Here is a 25,381-nt window from a genome sequence, read left to right as displayed (position 1 = left end):
TACACACCATGCACCTGAGGTTGAAATTTTTTTTCCAGCAGCATCCGTTGGTCCACACCTATGCCATTCACCTCTTTGTGCACTGATCCAAGGAAACAACGGGCAGTGAGGACTGATTGCCTCTCTGGTTCCTTCCCTACCACAAATCAAGTCATTATCTGAAGCGGTGGGGAGGGGAGGGGCGGTACTGGAATACAGATGGGGCCACACATCTTGAAGAACTCTAGTTACAGAACAGGTAAGTAACCTCACTTGCTTCTTCAAGTGCTGGTCCCTATGTGTATTTCACTGTGGGTTATCGAGGAGCAGTATCTATTACGGAGGTGCATGCAAGCACAAGTGGGGGAAAACAGCCAACTGGAGTACAACAATATCCAGGGAAGCTTCTGCTGCTGAGGCCTGAACTATGGCTTAAATGTCTGGAAAAGGTATGTATCAAGCTCCATGTGGCAGCTTTGCCAATTTTACCAATGGGAACAACACTGAAGCTGCCTGGGCTCTGGCAGAGTGAACTCTCACATCTTGTGGTGGGCTAGTGTTGGCTAGCTCATAACACTGGAGGTTGCATACAGACATCCATTCAGAGAGTCTTTGGGATAATACAGCTTTATTTCTCATCTATTCTGCTAAACGAAACAATAACCTAGGTTTCTTTCTGAACAGTTTTGTTCTCTGCAGATAGAAAATCACTGCTCTGAAACTATCCAAGGAATGTAGACATTTGTCTTCATTAGAAGTGTATGGTTTCTGCAAGGTAGGTAAGTTAATACTTTGAGGTGAAAGTCCGAAATCACCCTGGGAGTAAACTTAGTTGGCAGTCTCAATGTGATCTGATCTTTGTGTAAAACTGTGTATAGTTTATCTGCCATAAGGGCTCCTAGTTCTCCCACCCATCTCAGAGAGTGGTGGCTATTAAAAAGGCTACTTTCAAGGAGAGATGCTATAGCAAGCTGGATGCTAAATGGAGTTTTTGTGAGCACTGACAGGACAAGATTAAGGTCCCACATTGGAGGTGGTTTGCTTACAGGTGGAATGCTCTGAAGCAAGCATTTTAGGAAGCAGAGTGTAAAACAATGGGCAAAAATTGAGTAGTTACTGATCAGGGAATGGCAGATACTGATAGGTACAAAGTGAATGCGTACTGAGTTGAGAGAGAGTCCTGAGGTCTTTAGGGATAGGAGGTATCCAGGATAGCAGGGATGTCTGGATTCCTCTGAAGAAGTGTGCTGGTTATGAGCCCAGATGGAAAATCATTTCCTTCCATTTGACAGCATAACTGCATTTTAGTAGACTCCTTTCTACTATTGTTGAGAATAGCCTGGACATTTCTGGATATCTCTCAAGCACTTATTCTCTAGGCTCAATGCTCATCCAAACACCAGGTTGGCAGGTGCAGTGAGTCTCAATTGGAATGCTTGATTCTGCCTTTGTGTTGTGTCAACAGGTCTGGGAAGGTTTGGAACGTTGTCATGTGGATGAACTAACAACTGAAGGAGGCTAGGAAACCAGAATTGCCTTGGGCCACTTAGGAGCAGGATCCTACTGATCACATCTTGCCCTGCTGAATTCTTCTTATTACCTCACGTCCTGAGCAGATGGAGGAAAGATGTACATTAGTTGTCCTGACCAGTGAACCAGAAGCACATCTCCCATGGAGTTCTGACCCAAGCCTGCCCCTCCCCCAACCCTCACCCCAAGCAATATTTCAGACACTTTTTGTTCTTGCGGGAGGCAAAGAAGTCGCAGGAGGGGGACCCCCAAAGATGGAATATTGTCTGTATTACTGAGTCGTGAAGTTCCCACTCATGGTCCTGAGAGAAGCACCTGCTGAGGCTGTCCACCCAGATGGTGTTTATTCCCGGTAGGAGCACTGCTGATGTTGAATACACCAGTTCCATAATTTTACAGCATTAGAGTGAGATGGATCTCATGGCTCCCTGTTTGTTTATATAAAACACAGAGGTAATAATGTCCAACATCATTAGAATGTGGCAAGACTACACGAGCGTGGAAAAAAAAATGCTTGAAAGCCACCCAAACTCCGCTCAATTCAAGCTGGTTTATGTCCATTCTGTTTTCTTTTGCTGACCATGTGCCTTGAACTGAGTGTTTGCTCAGGTGAACACCCCAGCCAAACATGGAGGCATCTGTGATGACAGTCTTCTGTAGTAAGGTTGGAGAGAAAGGGACTCTCACACACATGCGATCTTCATTCTCCCACCAACTCAGGGAGGCCCTAACCTCTTGAGGGAGGGAAGATTTGTTTGTTCATAACGACTCTGGCTAGTAATTAAACCGAGCAAAGCTGGGCCTGTAGACAGCAAGAACATAACTTCACAAATGTAAGTACAAGATGCCATATGACCCAGAAGGATGAGACAGGAGCAGATTTGCATCTGTGGGCTCAGCCTGAGTTGCACAGCGAGATGTTTGATAGCCTGGAATCTGTCCTGCAGGAGAAATGCTTTGGCTGTGATCAAGTCCAGGGTTGCTCCTATAATTCTATGGACTGGTGTTGGCACCAAAGTGGAATTTTCTAAGTGTATGTGCAGTCCTAGTGAATGCTGGAGATTGACCAGTTGGTTGGCTGCTGAAAGTATCTCCTGGTAGGATTTCCCTGTCAATAGCCAGTTGTTTAAGCAGGGGAAGACTGACGACCCATGACAATGGAAGCGAGCTGCTATGACCAGAGAACTTTGGTAAATTTACCTTTCGTGCTGTTAGCAGGCCAAAGGGAAGCAATTTGTATTGGAAATGTTCATTCCCTATGATGAATCTCAGGAACCATCTGCGAGAAGGGTGGTTGTCTATGTGAAAATAGGCATCCTTCATATTGTCAGTCGTGAACCAATCCCTTCTGGACAATGAGGAGATGATAGATACCAAAAGTAACCATCCTAAATTTCAGCTTGCAAATAAAGATATTAAGTTGTCTTCGGTCTAAAATGGATCTCCAGTCCCCTTTCTTCTTTGGTATTGGGAAGTAATTTGAGTTCTATAGCTTCTTGAGAGAGCATCCTGTTGTGAGAGGGATCCTTGAAAAGGGAAGGGAAAGAGAGAAGAAGCCAGTGATGCAGCCTGAATGTATTGTATCAAGTTCCCATTTGTCTGTTATGATGGCCTTCCAAGTATGGAAAAAATGGACCATCACAACAGACAAATGGGTACTTGATATAAAAGAGCAGACTTGGGTAGTGTGAATGGCATCTGTTGACCTGCGATTGATACTGGAAAGGCATTGGAGGAGCCATTTGTTTACTGTGCTGTATCTTCTGCCTCTTTGGCAGAAGCTCCTAAGACCATTGATGGAAGGAGGACTTGGAGCACCGTATGAGGTCTCCAGGATGTGGTTCTCTCTCTTCAGGTCTTCGCTGTCAATTTCTAATGAGCATAGGGTTGCCCTTGAGTCTTTTAGTGAGTGCAAAGACTTGTCTGTTTTGTCACTGAAGAGATTATTCCCTTCAGAGGGCAGATCCTCCACTGCAGCTTGTAAATTGCACGGAAATCCCAAAGAGTGAAGCCATGACGCTCTGCACATAACTATTGCTGAAGCCATGGCTCATGATGTTGCCAGCTGCATCTATGGAAGACTGCAGGGTTGATCTGGCTATCAGCTTTCCTGCCTCAGTCAATGCCTGGAACTGCACTTTGTGTTCCTGTAGGAGTTTGTTTGCAAATCCTTGGAATTTAGAACAATTAATAAAGTTGTATTTTGAAAATAAAGCTTGCGTGTCAGCTATTCTAAATTGCAGGCTGGTTGATGTAAAGATCTTCAACAGGTATATCCCTCTATTTGAGGGAGGAGATCTGGCCTAGTGCTGTCTGCCCCTTTCCATCTTGGCCTGAACAACTGGGGAGTTTGGGGTCAGGTGGGTATACAAAAACTCTCTTCTCTTGATGGCCCTTAATATTTTTCTCATTTCTTTTAGAGGTAGCAGCCCAGGTTGCCAGAATGTGCCAGATAAGTTTAGCTGGTTCCATAATGTCTTCATGGAATGGAAGCACGACACTGCTTGGTCCTTCACTTTGCAGGATGCCAAGAAATTTATGAGGAGTTAGTTGAACTCCCAAATGGTATCTGCAGAGTGTCAGCCACTCTCCTCAGGAAATCTAGAAACTATGTGAAATCATCAGGTGACGATGGTGAAGCCAGTGCCATGGCGTCATCTAGAAACTATGAAAACACGGTCAGTGCTGGTGGTACCTTCAGATCCATCTCTACTAGTTCTTCCTCCTCCTAAGATGGTAATTGCAAGAGGACTGGTTCCTCCCTTGGTGGAAATGGCTGACTCACATTGTGAGCGAATCAGTTCATGGTACCGTGCATACAAATCCCTGGTCCCCAGTATGGCCAGAGTTCTGGCTTATACCTAGGCTGCAGAGGACCCCCATGGGGTATTACTATTCTGGGTCCAGTATATCACTATGTGGATGAGAAGGATCCCTGAGGTTTTGGATCCTCTATTCAGGCTAAAGTCTTTTTTCTGAGTGTGGGAGGCAGGTTCTTCACCCGCAACTGACTTTCCCAAAGACAAAAACATGGGATGCACCTGTATCAGTCATGCCGTCGGGACAGTAATGATGATAGATCCCACTTGGTAGAACAGATCAGAAAATGGCTTCTGTCACTCCAACCCAGAACCAATGGTGTCAAAATTTCGCTGATGAGGACTAAGTTTGAGATAATAGGAGACTCCTGATCAGGAAGTATAATAAAGCCCTCCAGTGATGTGAAACTTTCCTTAGTTTCAGAAAGATGAGGGCTTCTCTCTTTTTGCAACATCAGGAGAAGAGTATCAGGTGGTTTTAGTATGTTATTTTCATTGCTGGAGTGTGGCAGAGCCAACAGCGTATGATTGTCTTTGGACAGTGCCGCTCATTGCTTGCTCTTGTGGTCCAGTGCTTATGTTCATTTGGTGCTGGTGGTATGACTGAGCCCACTGGTACCATCTTCTCTTTTGGAGCCTGCAGATCTGCTGAGGCCTCCTTACAGATCTTCAAAGATCCACGAGCATCTCTTGACTGAGATGGTGTTAGAGAAAAGGCTCTCCTGCTCAGAGGGATGATCTGAATGCAGGGGCTCTCCCCAACTCATGAGAGTTTTCTACTCTCATATGCAGATTTATAGGAGGAGTCCATATCTCTACTTCTGCCTGCCTCTGCATCCAATACGAGCTTGGCAATGTGTTTCTTGGCACTTCTAGCCACTCTAAAGGGAGGGGGCTGTCTAGGCTGGGTCAGACTGCAGCCTCATGGCATGCTCCATAAGGTATTTCTTGAGTCTGTCTGCCTTTCCCAGTTTGGAGCGGCAGTTGCAGTTGGAACGGACCAGGGCTTCTCTGAGGCAATATAGACACCGCTGCTGGTCATCTGAAACTGGGAACACCTGAGAGTAGGACAGAGATTTCTTAAAGTCAGGATTTGGGGCACAATAGACCTAGTATGGAGGATGAGGGGAAGGCCCTCTGCCACAGACTATACTATCTAATGATGTAACTCTAATACTATACTAAACTAACAAAAACTATTTAAATAACCTAAAATACTTACTGGTTCAAAGAGAAAAAGACTCAGAGGACACTGGAGAAGTTCTGTCTCGTATCATGCAGCGGTAGAGAAGGAACTGGAGAGGCATTCAGTCTGAACCGCCCTTTATACCCTCAGACTGGAGCACAAAGAGGCAAATGGCGTTGGCACAGACCAACAGGCAGACGCTGCTGAAAAAACCCTTCCCGTCTCAGGCACCTGGTGTGCATGCGTACCCAAAGTGAAATGCACACAGGGACCAGAATTCGAGAAAGGTTTTTTTTTAAATTAAGAATCTGACCAACAAGGATATGGAAGACCAGAAATGCTGCAAATTTTGAGAGATGCTGTGAGCCAGACCAATTGTCAAAGTACTGATAAGTCACGGTAGCAGCTCTACCAAAGGCAATTAGAAAGGAACTGACCTTAGGAAAAGGGTGCATGAGGTGCCTCGACATCTCAGAATATTTCAACTATGGGAGTTCCTTCATAGGCTTTTGTTAGAAGCAAAAGACTCATGAGCAAGAAACCACTGGCACAGGTATTTTTGGAGAATATCATTGCACTGGTGGCAGGGATGTGTGCATCTTTAGTAAGCATAATCAGGGACATAGAACAAGAAAAAGGTGGAAATAACTAGAAAGTAAAGAAGTTTTAAAATAGGAGTTAGGTTACACCTTCTAGACCAGCGTTCTCAAACTGTGGGTCGGGACCCCAAAGTGGTCAGGGCTGGCTTATACTTGCTGAAGCCCAGGGCTGAAGCTGAAGCCCAAAAGCCCCACCACCCAGGTGTCAGGCTTCAGCCCTGGGTGTCAGGACTCAGGTTACAGGCCCCCTGCCTGGGGCTGATGCCCTTGGCTTTGGCGTTGGCCCCTCCACCTGGGGTGGTGGAGCTTGGGTTTTGGCTGCCCCACTTTCCCCCCCACCCGCAAGAGCGGCAGCGCTCAGGCGAGCTCAGACTTCGCTCCCCCTCCTGGGATCATGTAGTAATTTTTCTTGTCTGAAGGCAGTTGCGGTGCAATGAAGTTGGAGAACCCCTGCTCTAGACATATCCTTTGATTTTTAACAGTGGAAATTATGAAGTGGTAGTAATTAGAATATTCATATCCCTAGAGGACACACAAGTGTAATGTATACCAAAGGCACCAAAAGAACTGAGTATAATGTATTCTAGTATCATCCCTTGTTTATTTAAAATTGCAACATGATTTTTTCCATATCTGTTTGCACAAAACATCTTAGACTAATAAGCTATTTTACCTTCTGCTGGTAAAAAAGTGACCAAATATTTCTGATTCAGCAACTTATATCCTACTTTAGGACTGAAGCAGTTGTTATGTTAGCAATTTAGCTTTCTCAATGGTTCTGTGGTTTGTTTGTATGGGACACATAATGACTAACGCACAAAACCCAAAATGTTTACACCACATCTTCAAATTCCCGTCTAAAATAAAACAGTTCCTTCTCTTCACAAGCCACTACATTACAGTTATCTAAAATTAACATATGGCCCCTTTTTGTCAGCAGTAAATTTCAAAAGTTGTACCAAAGCATCATATGTTCAACTTACAAGATAGGTGCCCATTTCTTTTTCCAGGTTGACTTGCTCAAATAATGAAAGATCAGTATCCACTTTTATGGAGTAGACCCTCTTCTTCACTTTCTTATTATGTCTCTTTTGGAGCCAGTAAGGAAGTAAGGCTTCTACAAATTGATTAAGGATCTGTGAAGTTATCAGCAGAGTGGCCAAGCTCTTAAGAAAATTAAACAAAACAACATTTATTTAACAAAATTGTGATATATCTTAAAATTTATTATTTTGTGCATTTAGATAACATTGTCAATGGTTATTTATAATGACAATAAAAGCAAATATCAAGCCAGTCTAGTGGTCTAGCAATACCACAACACACATGAGGTGGATCTAATTCCCAGTCTTTGCCATGGGCTGGTAGGGACTAAGTGCTGAGCAGACTGTACACTCAGTCTCTTGTGAGGAAAATGAATGCTTTGCCCACGTGTAACAACCCCACTGACAAAACTAATAATAGAGCTAAATGGGCTCCAAAGCAAGCCAAATTGTGGCCTTTTCAGATAAAGGGTCACTATAACTAGAGTTTGGGAAAATAAAAAGAGGGAAATGGAGGAATTCTTGTAGCTCCAAGGACAAGCAGCTCAGAAACCACCACACCAAGAAAAACAAAGGACAATTTCAAACACAAGAAAATCTTAAGTGACACTGTAATTCATGAGACCAGCATTCCACTTCCAAACTCCCATTAGCCGGGTGAGTAGGAGCTCCTCAACTGCAAAAGCCAACAGTTTTTAATATTGGCCTTTGTTTCTTCACTTTCTGCTTTTAAGCTGTCTGCAGACATTTTCTAATTTGTAGGTTTAAACTGTTGCTTAAATTTACTTATTTAAAAAATTACCCACAAAGACAAAAAAAAAGTTTGTGGTTCTTTATGATATACAGTAACTCCTCAACTAAAGTCGTCCCGCTTACGTTGTTTCGTTGTTATGCTGCTGATCAATCAGGGAACATACTCATTTAAAGTTGTGCAATGCTCCACTCTTGTGTTGTTTGGCTGCCTGCTTTCTCCACAGCTGGCAGCCTCCCTACGCCCCCCAGCCCCCACGCCTCCTGCCCACCGGCAGACCCCGCGGATCAGCGCCTTTCCCCTTCCTCCCCCCGCTTCCTGCTGGCGGCAATAAGCTGGCTTGCAGTGTTTTGGAGGCAGGGGGGAGGGGAGAGGAGCGAGGACTTGGCGCGCCTCCCTCCTCCCTCCCCTGCATCCCAAACGCAGCAACAGGAATCAGGGAGGGGAGGGAGGGGGAGGAGCCAGGACGCAGCGTGCGAAGTAAAGGGGGAGGAGGTGGGAGGGGAGAAGAGGCAGGTCAAGGATGGGGACTTGGGGGAAGGGTTGGAGTGGGCGGGCTGAGGGTTGAGCCTCCCACCCCTGGTGCTTGCAGAGTAGGGGAAGCTGCCCTGGAACCTAACCCCCCGCCATTTACATTAATTCTTATTGGATTTAATGTAATGGAAATTGGATTCGCTTAACATCGTTTCACGTAAAGTTACATTTTTCAGGAACATAACTACAACATTAAGTGAGGAGTTACTGTATAAAGAAAACCTGAAAGTTTGTTTGGATTTATTTTTGTTTTGTTTAATTTCTTTTCCACTTGCATTTTACATAAAAATATCAGCAATATCAAGTCTTGTCTTTCCTGGTTTTTCTGGAGGTCTCCTTGGAGGACCAGAGAACTCAAGTTCAAGGGTTATCAGCTTTAAATCAAAGATTTTTAAATTTTGAAACAAAGACATCTTTTCTTCCGATTTTTCATGCATTTAAGTTAGATGGATATCAATAAAAACAGAGTGAGTTTTAAAAAGTGACTAAAAATGATTTTCCCTTCAATTCTTTCCAAATGCTTGGTTTTTATGGTAGTCATAATCCTACTGTTCTCCAGTCATCAACAGAGTCCCTCGGGAAAAACAATGCAGACAAGATTTGAAAAGTCTACTGCATAACAAAAAAAAAGGCAAGAGAAAAAAGGTTTCAGGCCTTGTTTATATATCAAAAAGATATTAACCTCCCACCCACCTTTTTCTTCTTTGCAGGTCAAATTGTTTGAAAATATTTTCTTATTTGTAGGTTTTATTTGTGACTCTTTCATATTGTTATGACTTTGCAAATATATTAGAGACACTGAAATACAAATAACTGGATTTACCAGAAATTATTAAGAGAGGGTGAATACATATCCTATATTAGAAAAGCAATAGAAACCCTCTGAATTCCTATTTCAACTATCCCTATATTTCTTAGATATCTTACAGTTTCCAGAACTCACCTGTCGCAGAAGTTTCATATCAAAAAGGACAAAAGCAATGTAGAAGAGGGAGGCAAAGCAGTTTAAAAAGTTGAACTGCAAAGAAAAAATGTAAATAGTATTATTGAAAAGCAAGCTCAAGAGAGCAAATGTAGACTATGAGCAATAAATAGCACCCAACGTAACAGCTAATTCAATTAAAGAATTATTGTTCAGATAAAAATTCTTCATTTACAAAGTTCAGTACCTGTATTACTAACAACTTAGATTTTCTAACCTACTTTTCAATGTCTATGGCATTTACTTTTGCATTTTTCTCAGTGAAACTAGATAGCTCAATTTCACTTTAGGCTACCTTGAAAATCTGAGCCTGTTCTCAATGTACTAATTCCTAGAAGCTCCAGTCAGTTATGGCGTCGTACAAACACAGAGTAAGAAGGTAGCGTCTGTCCCAGACACAACAAAGGCGTATAAACAAACAACTCAAAAGGAGAAGAGGAGGGAAAAGGAGAAGAAACAGTAATAAGAGCATGTTGTTATAAATCCCAGCTTTTAGCTTTTTTATTTTTTTTTTTAAGCTTTTCAGGGAAACATTCCTATTCAGAAAAGCACTTAATGTGCTTACATGCTTTCCTGATTCACGGCATATATGCATAGCTATATTAAACTTACAAAATGTAAGTAAACAAATACAGCAGATAAACATTAAATCCCTACAGCCATCTACATAGTTTTCATCAGTTGCCAGTTTCACATAGGCACAAAAATAAAAGCAGGTCTTTAGGAGAGATTTGAAGGACAAATTTTGGTTCTAAACTGAGATGACAATGTTTCTTTAAGTTATGTCACAGTGTTGGAAATACGTTATAAATATATACCTGCTGGATGACTCATTGAGAAGTGGGTGTATATACATGATATACACTGCAGTTGCATGTTAGGTTCAATCAGTTTTAAAAGATTACACAAGTTTGACAGATATTCCATATATTTAAAATTGAAAATACCACTGGAATTGGTATGGTCTCTAAAGTAAGAATGAATTTTAAAGTGTAACGACTGTATGCATGAATTTGGAACCTTGCTTAAATGAAAGGATATATGTAGCAAGAAGGATACATTTTCTGGATATATATACACAACTCCCAATGGATTCCCCAGCAGATCACCTCCCAAAAATGTATCCTATTTGACATCAGTGTTGGCAGAGTTTGGGGAGAAAGGGGAGGTCTGTTTATTTCACCCCTCTTCTGGAGCCCCCTAGGCTCTCTTCCTTCTGCAATTTGTAAGTACCAATCTGCCATAACATTTGTCATCTGTAAATTTTGCAAGATAGGAGAATGCATCTGTTGAGGGTTCCATAAAGGTATATGATTGTACATTATTATATAAACTAGATATGTGTGTACACAAATATAAAATGTAATATTTATTTTATTTTGTGCACACACTACACAAAATAGCCAACATTCCCATTTTCTGACAAAGAGCTGTAGAAGCAAAACTATATCTGCATAAATGTGATTCCTATGTACAATAAGGCAGCCAATGGTTTTGTATAATACCTTTTTGGTAAGTCTTTCATTAACCACAGAAAACTAGCCATCTCTAGCTGCATAATGTAACAACACAAGAGTGACCTCCATCAAAAATACCAGAGTTGTATTTTAGACTACAGCAGTGATTCACCAGAAAAATAAAGAACTCCTACAAAATTAGCAAATGTTAACCGGATTTAAAAAAAAAAAAAAAAAAAATCAAAACCCACTGTGACATTCACCTGGTATTATTTGGACCGGTGATCTGCTAGGTCACTCCAATTCTTGACTCTGGGAGCCAGCCTTACCCTGCTCTGCAGTGAGAACCCCCACACTTGGGCTGTTCATGCACAGCCTCTGGCATGTAAGCTGCTCCTTGGATTGTGCAACCAAATGACACTAGCCAATATCTCCGGTCCCAGACACAACTCTAGCAACCTCCGTCTTGCAGTGTCCAGTTATGCCCACTGAACACTGCAAGCTTATATGAGTTTGTCAATTTAACAAAGAAATTGATATGCACCAGGCTTGTTATCCCAAGGGGAGTCTCCGACACACTTCAAACCAAACGCACTGCTTCACGTTGAATAAACAAACAAATATATTAACTACAAAGATAGATTTTAAGTGATTATAAGTCAAAGCACAAGTCAGATTTGGTCAAATGATATAAGAGCAAAACGCATTCTAAGCTGATCTTAACACTTTCAGTATCCTTACAAACTTAGATGCTTCTCACCACAGGCTGGCTGGTTGCCCTTCAGCCAAGCTCTCCCCTTTGATCAGCGCTTCATCGCTTGATGGTGATGTCTGTAGATGGAGGTGGAAGAGCGAGGAAGAGCATGGCAAATGTCTCTCCCTTTTACCATGTTCTTTCATCCCTCTTGGCTTTCCCCTCCTTAAGAGTAGTCCCAAACTGACCAAAGGAAGGTGACTCACTCAAGAGTCCAACAGATCCTTTGTTGCTGCCTAGGCCAGTGTCCTTTGTTCCTGTGAGGCTGGGCTGGGTTTATCCCATCCATTTCCTGATGAGGTGTGAACAGCCCCTCTGCTCTTGGAGAGTTTTTGCCTGGGCATGTTTTAAGCCACAAGGACACATTTTCAGCCTCATAACTATATACATGAAATTACAACCTATAACATTACTATAGCAATGCTCAGTGCATCATCATGAGCCTTCCGAAGACACCCGACATGACAATCTTTGCATTGACTACCACACAATCATATTATAAGGATTAACATGGGGGTGTAGGGCGTTCCCCCGAGGTACAGAACATCACACCCACTGACTATAATATTGCACAAACATGCAAATTTATGTTTTTAATATATTATGCTTATACAATGATTTATTTCTCTTCTCCCAGCTTTTTTTTTTTTAAGCTTAATTTATATATTACTGGAGATACAAAAAATGGAACTTTATTTTAACATTTATCTACTCCTATTATTTCTCACCTGAAATCAGAATCCTGTCCATCAGTTGCGGATGGAACTACATCATTATAGCAGATTATAACTTGACAAGAAGGAATAAGCAACAGGAACAAAAAATTGTTTAATAACAAAAACGTAAGTCAGAGGAAAAAACAAAGAAATTTTTTAAAAGTGACCAATGAGATTTGCAATACCACTATTTTTTGGATGCCCGTCTCAAAACACATTAAAGGGGCCTGATTAGCAGAAGGCAGGTGCTCAATACTTTCTAAAAATCAAGCCCCTTTAAATCTCCTCAAATTGGGCACCCAAAAGTTGATGGACCAAAACTGATTAACCACTTTTCAAAAAGTAGCATGGGGTATTTAATACATTACATTTGAAGTTAACATTGTTTATATATAAACACACAAAAAACAGAAAATATTAAGGTTTCCATGGCAAGAGTTACCTTGCCACATTGTACATACTTTAATATTAAAGTTGCAAATTTAATAATCTAAATAGTATTCTAATACACCTCTACCCCAATATAACGCGACCCGATAGAACATGAATTCAGATATAACGCGGTAAAGCAGTGCTCCGGGGTGAGGGGCGTGCACAATCCGGTGGATCAAAGCAAGTTTGATATAATGCGGTTTCACCTATAACACGGTAAGATTTTTTTGGCTCCCGAGGACAGCGTTATATCTGGGTAGAGATGAATACAACATGGGCCTAATCCAAAACTCAGTGCATTCAATGGAAAGACTTCAATGGGCTTTGGATCAGCCTGGACATGAGCAGTCTGGACAATTTAATGTTGCTTAAGAAACATTCAATTTTGTAAGATGAAACAAAAAAATCTTTAAGATACAGCATTACTGAATTGAACAATTTTTTTTAATGCAACTCCACAGAATGGAAGCTACGGTTCTCAGGTATTTTCACACACACACACACACACACACACACACACACACACACACACACACACACATATATATAAATGTTTTTCATGGGCATGCACAAAACATGTTCAATCATTTAACACTTATTTGCTCTTTCTCAAACATAAGTAATTATTCCTCAATGAGGGCTTTAGCCCTGATCCTGCACTGTGATCCACACATGCAGACCCCTGCAGCTGTGCAGAGACCAGCTGACTTCAGCAATGCTCTAGTCCAGTGGTTCCTAAACTTGTTCCGCCGCTTGTGCAGGGAAAGCCCCTGGCCGGCTGGGCCGGTTTGTGTACCTGCCGCATCCGCAGGTTCTGCCGATCGCGGCTCCCAGTGGCCGCGGTTCACTGCTCCAGGCCAATGGGAGCTGCTGGAAGTGGCGCGGGCTGGCTAGCCCTGAGTGAAGCTTTCACCCCTCATTTCACAAATATTATGGAGCATACAGCACACAGCTATAAGCATAGGGATATTGACAGGTTTCAGGGTAGCAGCCGTGTTAGTCTGTATCCTCAAAAAGAACAGGAGTACTTGTGGCACCTTAGAGACTAACAAAATTGTTAGTCTCTAAGGTGCCACAAGTACTCCTGTTCTTTCATAGGGATATTGTCATCAGACAGGTCCAGTTTCCCATAGAGGCAGTGCCAGCAGGCTTTTAAACGGCCAAAAGCACACTCAACAGTCATTCTGCATTTGCTCAGCCTGTTGTTGAACCGCTCCTTGCTGCTGTCAAGTTGCCCCGTGTATGGCTTCATAAGCCACGGCATTAAGGGGTAGGCGGGGTCTCCCAGAATCACAATGGGGATTTTGACTTTGCCTACAGTGATCTTCTGGTCCGGGAAGAAAGTTGCTGCTTGCAGCTTCCTGAACAGGCCAGTGTTCTGAAAGATGCGTGCATCATGCAAGTCTCCGGACCAGCCTGCGCTAATGTCTATGAAATGCCCATGGTGATCCACAAGCACCCGGAGAACCATTGAGAAATACACCTTTCGATTAATGTACTCTATGGCTAGGTAGTCTGATGCCAGAATCAGAATATGCATGCCATCTACCGCCCCTCCACAGTTAGGGAAGCCCATTTGTGCAAAGCCATCCAAAATGTAACGCACATTGCTGAGTCTCGGTCTTTCGGAGCAAATGCAATTAATGGCCCTGCACACTTCAATCAAAACAAGTCCAACGGTCGACTTTCCCACTCCAAACTCGTTAGCGACTGATCGGTAGCATTCTGGAGTAGCCAGCTTCCACTGTGCAATCGCCACGAGCTTCTCCAATGACAGAGCAACTCTCATTCTCATGTCCTTGTGCTGCAGGGCTTGGGCGAGTTCATCACACCATCCCATGAATATGGCTTTCCTCATCCGAAAGTTCTGCAGCAACTGCTCATCATCCCAGACGTGCATGATGATGTGGTCCCACCACTCAGTGCTCGTTTCCCGAGCCCAAAAGCAGCATTCCATTGTGATTACCACCTCCGTGAATGCCACAACCAATCTCGTGTCATAGCTACTACGTGTGGCGAGATCAATGTCACACTCCTCTTGCCTTTGTAGTTTAAGGAATAACTCCACTGCCACTCGTGACGTGTTACTCAAAGCGAGCAGCATACTGGTCAACAGTTCGGGATCCATTCCTGCAGCCCGAAGAGGCAGAGCGCGCAGTACACAAACTGTTGAAAGATGGTGCCAAATGCAGACGGAAGCACAGGGATTTTAGGGATGCGAAGCAATGCATTACGGGTCATTGGGACAGGACCCATGATGCCCCACAAACCCCCTCCACCTTAGCGGCAGAAGAGAAAGAGGTGCTCTGCGGGATAGCTGCCCAGAGTGCACCACTCCAAATACCGCCAAAAGTGTGAACATGCTATTGTGCAGGCAGCTGACAGTGGATATGTCTTCACTACCCGCCGTATCGGCGGGTAGCAATCGATTTATCCGGGATCGATATATCGCGTCTCGTTAAGATGCATTATATCGATCGCTGAATGCGCTCCCCGTCGACTCCGGAACTCCACCAGAGCGAGTGGCGGTAGCGCAGTCGATGGGGGAGCCGCAGCCGTCGATCCCAAGCCGTATGGACCCCAGGTAATTCAATCCAAGATACTTCGACTTCAGCTACGCAATTCGCGTAGCTGAAGTTGCGTATCATGGATCGATCCCCCCCCAGTGTACACCAGCCCAGTGTGAACACAACAGCGGTTTCCCTTCAGTGCTTTCTGAGCAGCGCTGTAACTGCCGGCGCTCTAACTTTGCCAATGTAGACATGCCCTTATGCTCGTGAATAACTACACTCCTATGACTACTTATGCAAGTATGTTAACGTATTTTAAAAGTGTTTGCACAATCAGGCTCTACATCAAGCATTTGGTAATATTCTTGGATGAATGAAGTGAAAACAAGAGCTTCTTGATACATAAATTTGAACTTATCCTTTTAAAGAATGAAAGCAATAGCTTCCAGGTGCAGCAAGGATCATCTAAAGAAAAAAGAAAAATCCACACATCTAGAATCTTGACAGGAAGAAATTCAATATGGGAAAAATGAAAGCTGACCATTGTGGAAACAAGTGTCTAACACATTATATATTGCCTCCTTAAATAAAATATTACACTAAACATACCTACCACTAAGACCTTCAAAATTAGATGATTCTGATGTGACGATTCCAGTCTATGATTTTCTAAAATATTAAAAACAATCAATTGAGAGACAATACAAAGCACAGAACACATATTAGACACTATTGTGTAATGAAAACAAACAAGCATTTTTTCCTCTAGTTAGAGAAATATTTAAGCAAGAGCCTGTGGTGAAAAGTTTGGGCTGTGCCATACCCACCTCAGTGTTTAGCCCATCTTCAAGTATCCTGATGCGTATCAAGTATATTAGTATTTTTTCCTATTACAAAAATACTTCTGAATCTCTCTCTTTTTTTATGAGAACTACTTTATAATAGAAAAATAGGAAGAAAATTGTGTTAAGTGTGACTGAGGCTCTGATCCTGCTCCCATTGAAATCAAATACAAAACTAACTGAAATACAATGTGAAGCAGGAATGGACCCTAATGACTGGGTACTAATCTGACGCCCATAGAAGTCAATGGAAAGACCCGCGTCAACTTCCACAGGGCTTTGGATTTGGCTGTTAGATCTCAAATGGGACTTCTTATGATACATGAAGTTCTGCACATACACAGTCATTACAGAATTAGGACCTTTAAAGATTCAGGCTTCACAATTACAATACAGCCTAAACTTTCTGGATACTTTTTGTTTTGTTTTTTTTAACCATTTTACAAGCTCCTTCCCTTTATGCTCATTGTCCCTGCCTAAATAATAATTGAATAAAGTGATGTATTTGTACATACTCGCTTTTCAGAGTAGAAATTCACTTTACAATTAAAGAGTGGCTATGCATGAATCATCTGAGGTTTTTTTCTAAATCTGAAGCTATCATTTTTGTTTTTTTAATTATGCAGGCTCAATTGTGGTTTTCAGTAAAGACAATAAAATGGATATTCTCTACAGAAAGGTCACAATTTTAATATTTTTATTCTTTTGGGCAGGCATTTTGTGAGGGCTCAGATGGCTAGGGAAAGAGCTCCTTTGAGGAATGGGGAGATTTTATTTGGTTTGTAATATTTTTGACGCCTAGTGATTATGTATGTGGAGAAAATGTGTTGCTATTTTGGTTTTGTATTTATTTTTGTACTTTTAACTGATGGCAAGGGTCCTTGATGCCCAGAACATGCATTCTTGTACGTGTTTAATTAAATCTGCATAAATATAGCATATACATTACTTAATTCTGGAGCATGAAGAGAAGGGTCAGAAAAACAAAATATAAAACATTTTACTTAATAGCAGTATTAATTACAAAACATCAGGTACAATTTATTAAAATAATCAACTAAACACAAACCTCATCCTCTACCATACCCCTCTTCTCAGGCTCTCTAAATCATCCTTAATTCAGTGTAAGCCCTCTCAAAAAATCATTCAGTTTTCTCTGTTCTTGGTGCAACCCTTCCCCCAAACCATCATAATCTACTAGAATTCTTTTCCTTCTCTAGCACTGCTGCTATAATATTTTGACTCCTTTAAAGATTTCCATAACTTCCAACCTCTTGAAGGCTCTAGAGCAGGACACTAAACATTTCTTGGCATCTGACATTTCTAACAAATCAGCAGCATTCTGGGAGGCAGCCCACTGGAGAATCTCCTGATAGACAAGTGGAATCTTGGTCTAGACCAAATAGCCCTGTGTAAGATTCTGTTGAGCACCCACCACCTTATTTAGGTCACTGCTTTGGAGTCACCAAGAGTGGAATATATACATATGTATGGACAAACACTTGAAGAAAAAGTTATTTAAGAGTTTTTTTATTGATGATGTTGTTCGAGATGTAGTCCATATATATGTGTTCCACAACCCACCCTTCTTCCCCTCTGCTTCAGAGTTCTATTGTATAGCTAGATTCTGTGGTGGAAAAATAACTGAGTTGTGGTTGGCCCTACACCACCATTTATGCTCTTGGAACGGCAACATGGTGAGATAATACACAATTGGAATATTGTTATAGAAGGATACAGCTTGCTCAGGAAAGACAAGCAGGGAAAACAGATGTATATGCTTGAACTGAGGTTGAGATGGAAATAGAAGACAGGCTTGTTGAAAGGCTCTGTGTAAGGATAACAGGGGTAAAAAACAAGGGTGATGTCATGGTAGGGGTCTACTACAGACCGCCTAACCTGGAAGAAGAGGTGGATGAGGCTTTTTTTAAACAACTAACAAAATCATCCAAAGCACAGGATTTAGTGGTGATGGGGGACTTCAATTACTCAGCCATCAGTTGGGAAAATAACACAGCAGGGCACAGATTATCCAACAATTTCTTGGAATGTATTGGAGACAATTTTTTTTATTTCAGAGATGGAGAAAACTACTAAGGGAGAGGCTGTTCTAGATTTGATTTTGACAAATAGGGAGTAACTGGTTGAAAATTTGAAAGTGGAAGGCAGCTTAGGTGAAAGTGATAATGAAATGGTAGAGTTCACAATTCTAAGGAATGGTAGGAGTGAAAACAGCACAATAAAAATAATGGATTTCAAGAAGGCTGACTTTAGCAAACTCAGGGTGCTGGTAGGTAAGATCCCATGGGAAGCAAGTTCAAGAGAAAAGAGGAAGGGAAAAACAGTTTAAGAAAGTTGGCTGGTTTTTAAGGAGACATTATTAAAGGCACAAGAGCAAACTATCCCACTGTGTAGGAAAGATAAGAAGTATGGCAAGAGACAACCCTGGCTTAACCAGGAGATCTTCAATTATCTGAAACTCAAGAGACTCCTACAAAAAGTGGAAAATTGGTCAAATTACAAAGGATAAATATAAACAAACAACATAAGTATGTAAGATTAAAATTATAAAGGCCAAGGCACAAAGAAAGATTAAACTAGCTAGAGACACAAAGAGTAACAAGAAAACATTCTATAACTACATTAGACACAAGAGGAAGACAAAGGACAGGTTAGGCCCATTACTCAACAAGAGGGGAAAAACAACAACAGAAAATGTGAAAATGGCAGAAGTGCTGAATGACTTTTATTTCAGTTTTCACCAAAAAGTTTAGTAGCAATTGGACGTCTGACATAGTGAACACCAGTGAAAATGAGGTCGGATCTGAGGCTAAAATAGGGACAAAACAAGTTAAAAAATATTTAGATAAGTTAGATGTCTTCAAGTCGATAGGGTCTCATAAAATACATCCTAGAATACTCAAGGAGCTGACTGAGGAGATATCTGAGCCACTGGAGTTTATCTTCAAAAAGTTATGGAAGATGGGAGAGATTCCAAAGGACTGAAAAGGGGCAAATATAGTGCAAATCTATAAAAAGGGGCTAAGGACAACCTGGGGAATTACAGGCCACACAGTTTAACTTCAGTACCTGGAAAGATAATGGAGCAAATAATTAAGCAATCAATTTGCAAACACCTAGAAGATAATAAGGTGATAAGAAACAGTCATCATGGATTTGTTAAGAACAAATCATGTCAAACCAACCTAATAGCTTTCTGGGAGGGATTGCAAGTGCTTTGGAGGATAGGATTAAAATTTAAAATGATCTGGACAGACTGGAGAAATGGTTTGGTCTGAAGACAACAGGATAAAATTCAATAAAGACAAATGCAAAGTACTTGACTTAGGAGGGAACAATCAATTGCACACACAGAAAATTGGAAATGACTTCCTAGGAAGGAATACTGCAGAAAGGGATCTGGGGATCATAGGGGATCACAAGCCACATATGAGTCAACATTGTAACACCATTGCAAAAAAAGTGCACAACATTCTGGGATGTATTAGCAGCAGTGTTGTAAGCAAGACACAAGAAGCAATTCTTCCACTCTATTCTGCACTGATATGGCCTTTGTTTAGTCTGGAGAAGAGAAGACTGAGCGGGGACACATGATAACAGCTTTCAAGTACATAAAAAGTTGTTACAAGGAGGAGGGAGAAAAATTGTTCTTGTTAACCTCTGAGGATAGGACAAGAAGCAGCAGGCTTAAATTTCAGCAAGGGAGGCTTAGGCTGAACATTAGGGAAAACTTCCTGTCCGAGTAGTTAAGCACTGGAATAAATTGCCTAGAGAGGTTGTGGAATCTCTTTCATTGTAGGTTTTTAAGAGCAGGTTAGACAAACACCTATCATGGATGGTCTAGATAATACTTAGTCCTGCCATGAGTTCAGGGGACTGGACTAGAAGATCTCTCAAAGTCCCTTCCAGTCCTACGATTCTATGACACCTCATGTGCCCATCAAGAACCAGAACTGTTGCCTCACAAGAGGGGTAGTATTTGAATCCAAGTGACTTTCGATGTGACTTCCTAAAGTCATGGTCCCAGAGAAAGTCTGGTGAGGAACATATGCAAGGGAAGGAAGAATTAACAAAACTTCCCAAAAACTAACTATAATTTATCAAAAAATGGGGAGGTGCCAATGGTCAACTAACTAACTAACCAACCAACAAACACTAATATATAATTGATTCCAAAAATCATTAACAAAGGGAGAGACACTGGGAGGTCCATCTCAAGCCACAGAGACGATGAGAAGGACCAAGTGGCAACTGGTCCTGCACTGTCCTTTATACCAGTGGTACAGGAGCACAAAGGAACTCAGTGAACATGAGTGGATCCAATAGACACTTCTGGCCAAAAGTCTTTAACCTCGAGTGTGTGGGGCAAACACGCACTAAGACTGGAATGAAAATGTATATATATGATCAAGCACTCAAAGAAGAAGTCCTGATAACATATCCTTGTGATGGGGTGCAGCCCCCGTCACCAGACTGGTGCTTCCTCCTGGTCATGCTGGAGATTAGCTCAAGCCGAACACCCACATCCATGGTCTGCACACCAGCACTCAGTCTCTGCTCCTGCCTACGGCTCCTCTCTCAGCTCCCCAAACCGCAGGGTCTTCTTCTTGACTCAGCCCTTAGGCTGAATGTGGGGGGTGGGGGAGAAGAGAGAGACCCGGGGCCACCCACTACTCTGATCCCACCCCCAGGAACCCTGTATCTAGCAGCCTCTCCTTAACATCTCACCAGTGCTGCTTCAATTCCCTGGGCCACTTTCCCCCAGTCCCAGTACCTTCTTCGCCCTCTTCTCAGGGCCTCAAGCCTGCAAGTCCCAGCAGCCAGCCAGAAGCTCTCTCTCTAGCTCCCCTGGTCTCTGCTAGCAGCTACCCTGTCCAAGCTTCCTGCAGCACCTCACCGCTGCTGGCCCTGCGGCTCTTTTTATATGGGCCTGCTGGGCCCTGATTGGCTGCTCCTCACAGCCACTCTCCAATTGGCTGCTCCCTGTACAGCCTCCCTTGGCTGCTTTTAACCCCTTCTCTGCCAGTGTGGGGTGGATACTCCTGCACAACTAAACCATGGATTTGTCCAGTTTTCTTTATGTACACAGCAGTAAGTTTAGGAAATGCCTTCCTCACTAGGAAATGTGTTTATATACATTTATTCTAAATGTTTGGGCTTCTTACTTTCTCCTGTAAAAGAAAAGTAGAAAGAAAAAAAGACAAGTCTTACCCCATGATGTTAAGAATTCTGCAGCATATCGGTAGACGCGGTTCATCATTTCAATCACAATAGCATAGATTATGCTAGGCAAAAATAGCATTAATTTGCTAAAATAAGACTCATTCTCCTCATGAAAATCCAGAGCCCAAGTCTCCAACTCAAAGTAAATCATCATGACATACAGTGAGAAATAGAGGCAAAGGCACACAAATGGCAAGGACACCAGATAAATTCGTATCTGTCTTTTAATACTTGAGTATACTGGCTCCTCCTTGCCAGTGACAGGATTGATTCCCAAAACACCATGAAATCCTGGCCTCGGTTCCTCAAACTGCCGCTTCATCAACAGTGTCCCCCATCTGTAAGTCATAATAGCACAGCAGCGCTTCCAAACTTCAAGGATCACTGTAGACCAAAGTAGATTGAATGAGGCAAACATCACATACTTGTCATAGTCTTCCCATGCAAACACATAGTAAGGAATCCCAATGAGAGCCATAGGAACCAAAGCAAATGTGAAGTATTCCAAAAAGCCAAAATACAGAGCAATCGTTTCACCAAAATAGCAACGGATTTCATCTGTGGAGAGAGAAAAAAAAAAACTAAGCCAAGGCAAGGAGGAAAACACCAAAAGAACTTATTTTTCAAAACACACAAAGCTTTTTAAAATATTCTGAGACAGAAATACTAAAATCTTCAATAGGAACTGCATTATCTTCTAAAGACACAAAAGCGTTATCTGACTGGCACACTAAAAGAAGGAGTGAACATTAGGTTCCTATGTCATACTGGTTGCATTGAAGACAAGATTTCCTTTCAGATATTACCACTAAGTAAACAACTTATCCATTTCACCAAACCATTAGAGGGTTTGTCTACACTAACCACCTGCAGCAATCAATCCAGCGGGGGGGTCGATAAATCGACCGCTGAGCACTCTCCCGTCGACTCCGGTACTCCACCAGAAGAGAAGTGCAAGCAGAGTCGATGGGAGAGCGTCAGCTGTCGACTTACCCCAGTGAAGACACCGCAGTAAATAGATCTAAGTATGTCCACTTCAGCTACGCAACTCACGTAGCTGAAGTTGTGTATCTTAGGGTACATCTACACTACAGCGGGGAGTTGATTTAAGATACGCAAATTCAGCTACGTGAATAGCGTAGCTGAATTCGACGTATTGCAGCCGACTTACCCCGTTGTGAGGACGACGGCAAAATCGACTTCTGCGGCTTTTTGTCGGCGGCGCTTACTACCACCTCCGCTGGTAGAGTTAGAGCGCCGATTCGGGGATCGATTGTCACGTCCCAACGGGACGTGATAAATCGATCCCCGAGAGGTCGATTTCTACCCGCCGATTCAGGCGGGTAGTATAGACCAGACCTTAGATTGACCCCGCATTGTAGTGTAGAAAAGAACTTATTTGATTATGTTAAACCATTCCCAACATAGATCTCAGTGTAATATGAAATGAAGTTTCAGATTAAGACAATGGCCCAAATTTCAGTTTCCTAAACAGAGAAAACCAGTATCATTACTTCTCTGTAATTCTTACCACACCTCCAAAACTACCAGAAGGTATATTTGAAAAAAAAAAAAAAAAAAAAAAATGAGTAGGAAAGTCGTAACTACAGCTTATCTTAGCATCTACAAATATAGCATTAAATATCTAGTAGAAACAAAATGCTAACATCAATTAAAGCATTACTGATTGCAAAACACTGTGTTATTGCAAAGTTAAGACTGACGAGTTGGGCATTCAAAAGAAATGCCAAAATTAAGGCTAATGCAGAATTTTAGCAGAGCCTCTGCTTACATGTATTAAAATATTGTCTTTATGAAATGACATTGTGACAGAGTGACTGCTGATCAGAGTCTAATGTGGGGGGGAGGGAAGGAGTTTGCTGGAGTTTAGCGGGGAGCAAGACTTGGAATCTATAAAGCTTGCCTCAGCTTTGAAAGAGCCTGTTAGCCTTGGACTGAGGTTATTTTAGAAGCCTGCCCAGCTGTAAAGATTTTCTCCAGCTCTGAAAAAGACTGGAAAAAGCTTAGCCTAGGCAGAGGCTTGCTGCAGCTATGAAAGACTGAGCTTAATGTGGAAAGATCACTGAGAATCACCCAGCCCAAAAGATGTTCTTTAGCCTGGGCAAAGACTTGTTCTAACTACAGGGATTTTTTTTACTTTAGCTGAGAGATTAAATGTTCTGAAGCAATCATGGGAATTTCTATCATTTAAGTTTCTTCAGTTCCTGAGGGACCTTAATTGTTAAGCTTACACACATTTAACTACTCGAAAGTACAATAAAAAATGCTGAATTTAAGAACGGATATCCAATCTTCCATGACCCCATGCATCTGCATGTATACATTACAATTTAACCTTTTATTACATTAGCATATAATTTCTCAAATATCAAACATTTTTTTCTACAATCTTAGATATAAGTTTAGCATCTTCTATTTCGTACTCTTCTGTGTATGCCAGAAAAACAAAGTCCATGACAAAGCTTTGCCTCATACAATTCACACCTTATAACTATAGTATCCAACTGAAAGAGCATTCTTCTCCTTCTCAGTACAATATGTAGTTACGTTTCCATGTATGTATAAACAGTATTATGCATCCATCACTTAAAAGATTGGCAAGAAATGCTAAAAATGTACTGAAAGTACTATGTATGTCTGAAGTACAATTTTCAAACCTCATAACCAGGTGCTCATATACCATTGTGATGGGCATGATTTAAAAATCAGAATAGAACAGCAATCAAAAACAGTTTTCACCAGAACCGATTTTAACTTTCTCGCCTCAGCTACGCTGGCACTAGAGCTGTTAAAAATAAACTTGTAAGAATTCCTTTTTACGATGAGGAAAATGTTTTTCTCCCGACAATCTCCTCATATTCAAAGATGGTTGAATTGTTATTGCTCAAACTAAGCTATAATTAATTATGGCATTTCCTTACTTTTGAGTGTTTAACTGTGAAACTGTAACACTGCATTAAATGTATTCTTTCCTACATTTCATTTTCCAGGGTTTTGTTGTTTTTTTTCCGGGGTCGGGGGGGTGTTAAAGCAGGATACAAACCAGAAGACCTTCTGTCGCCAGTGGGTTCAATCTCCAAAGCCTTGGCTAATGGACTTTGGAAGTTCATTAACCCGAAGCAAATCACACGTTTATAACTTCCCTTAACCTGCTGCCATGCAATGCCAATTATCCAAAAGTTTCAGGACAATAGTTTAGATAAAGTGAGTCAGCAGGATCGGAAGTCTGTACTCAGAAACAGCTTTCTTGATTAGAAAAGGACAGCTAGCTTCTCAAAAGCTCACCACCACTGGAGCCACTTCTGATTTCAAGACATTTTATTTATTCAGTGAAATAAGTGCTAACATACCTAAAGGTTGATAACTAATTTTGACCTGGCCACACCAGGTGTACCAGAGCTTCTTCAATTCTTCTGTATCATGAAGTGGGAAAATCTGATGTAGAATACCACTGGTCATCAATCTTCTCACTGAAAGAAAATGGGGAAAGTTATGCTTACATGGCTCCTGTAAATTCATAGTACAGTTAGCATGCTTGCATTGGGTTACATTATAACTAGCAAGCCTAAAAAATGTTTGAAAAAACAACTAACTTGCTACTTAAATCCTTATAACACACATAATATGTGCACTTAAAAATTCTTATATATTAATCTAACATTATATAATATAGGAGGTGCATAATTGGTTAACGTCCCGACAAAGACCTGGGCTTCAATGTTATCTCCAAGAGAAACTTGATAGTCCATCTCATCATACAAACTACTCCACAGGCTGGCAGTTTCTGTGGCTTGAACAGCAGGTGGTGTAGCAGGTCAGAACTGAAATGCAGTCATACACCCATGTGGGGAAGCTTTAACAGCACCTGCCACTGTGCCTGGTTCTAGCGGATGAACTTATTGTTATTTTCATGAGCACCAAAAATTATTAATATTTTAAAAAAATTAAGCCTATCAAAACAAACTAAAAGAAATAGTTGTTC

The 25,381-nt window shown here is 41.7% G+C and overlaps 1 protein-coding gene across 3 annotated transcripts in view; it reads right to left on the bottom strand.

The window, feature by feature from the left end:
* Window positions 1-25,381, bottom strand: part of ANO10 (anoctamin 10) — a 233,773-nt gene that overhangs the window by 185,994 nt on the left and 22,398 nt on the right. For all 3 annotated transcript variants that reach the window (XM_034760861.1, XM_034760862.1, XM_034760863.1), the window contains 5 exons: window positions 24,750-24,869; window positions 21,367-21,936; window positions 15,906-15,961; window positions 9,385-9,459; window positions 7,097-7,279 (listed from right to left, as the gene is read on the bottom strand). In XM_034760861.1, coding sequence (XP_034616752.1) covers window positions 7,097-7,279; window positions 9,385-9,459; window positions 15,906-15,961; window positions 21,367-21,936; window positions 24,750-24,869 — 1,004 coding nt within the window. The remainder of the gene's footprint in view (window positions 1-7,096; window positions 7,280-9,384; window positions 9,460-15,905; window positions 15,962-21,366; window positions 21,937-24,749; window positions 24,870-25,381) is intronic.

This window comes from Trachemys scripta, chromosome 2 (assembly GCF_013100865.1).
Source record: "Trachemys scripta elegans isolate TJP31775 chromosome 2, CAS_Tse_1.0, whole genome shotgun sequence".
NCBI lineage: Eukaryota > Metazoa > Chordata > Testudines > Emydidae > Trachemys > Trachemys scripta.
The sequence above is the reverse complement of the archived record's forward strand: the minus strand, read 5'-3'. Positions and strand labels throughout refer to the sequence as shown.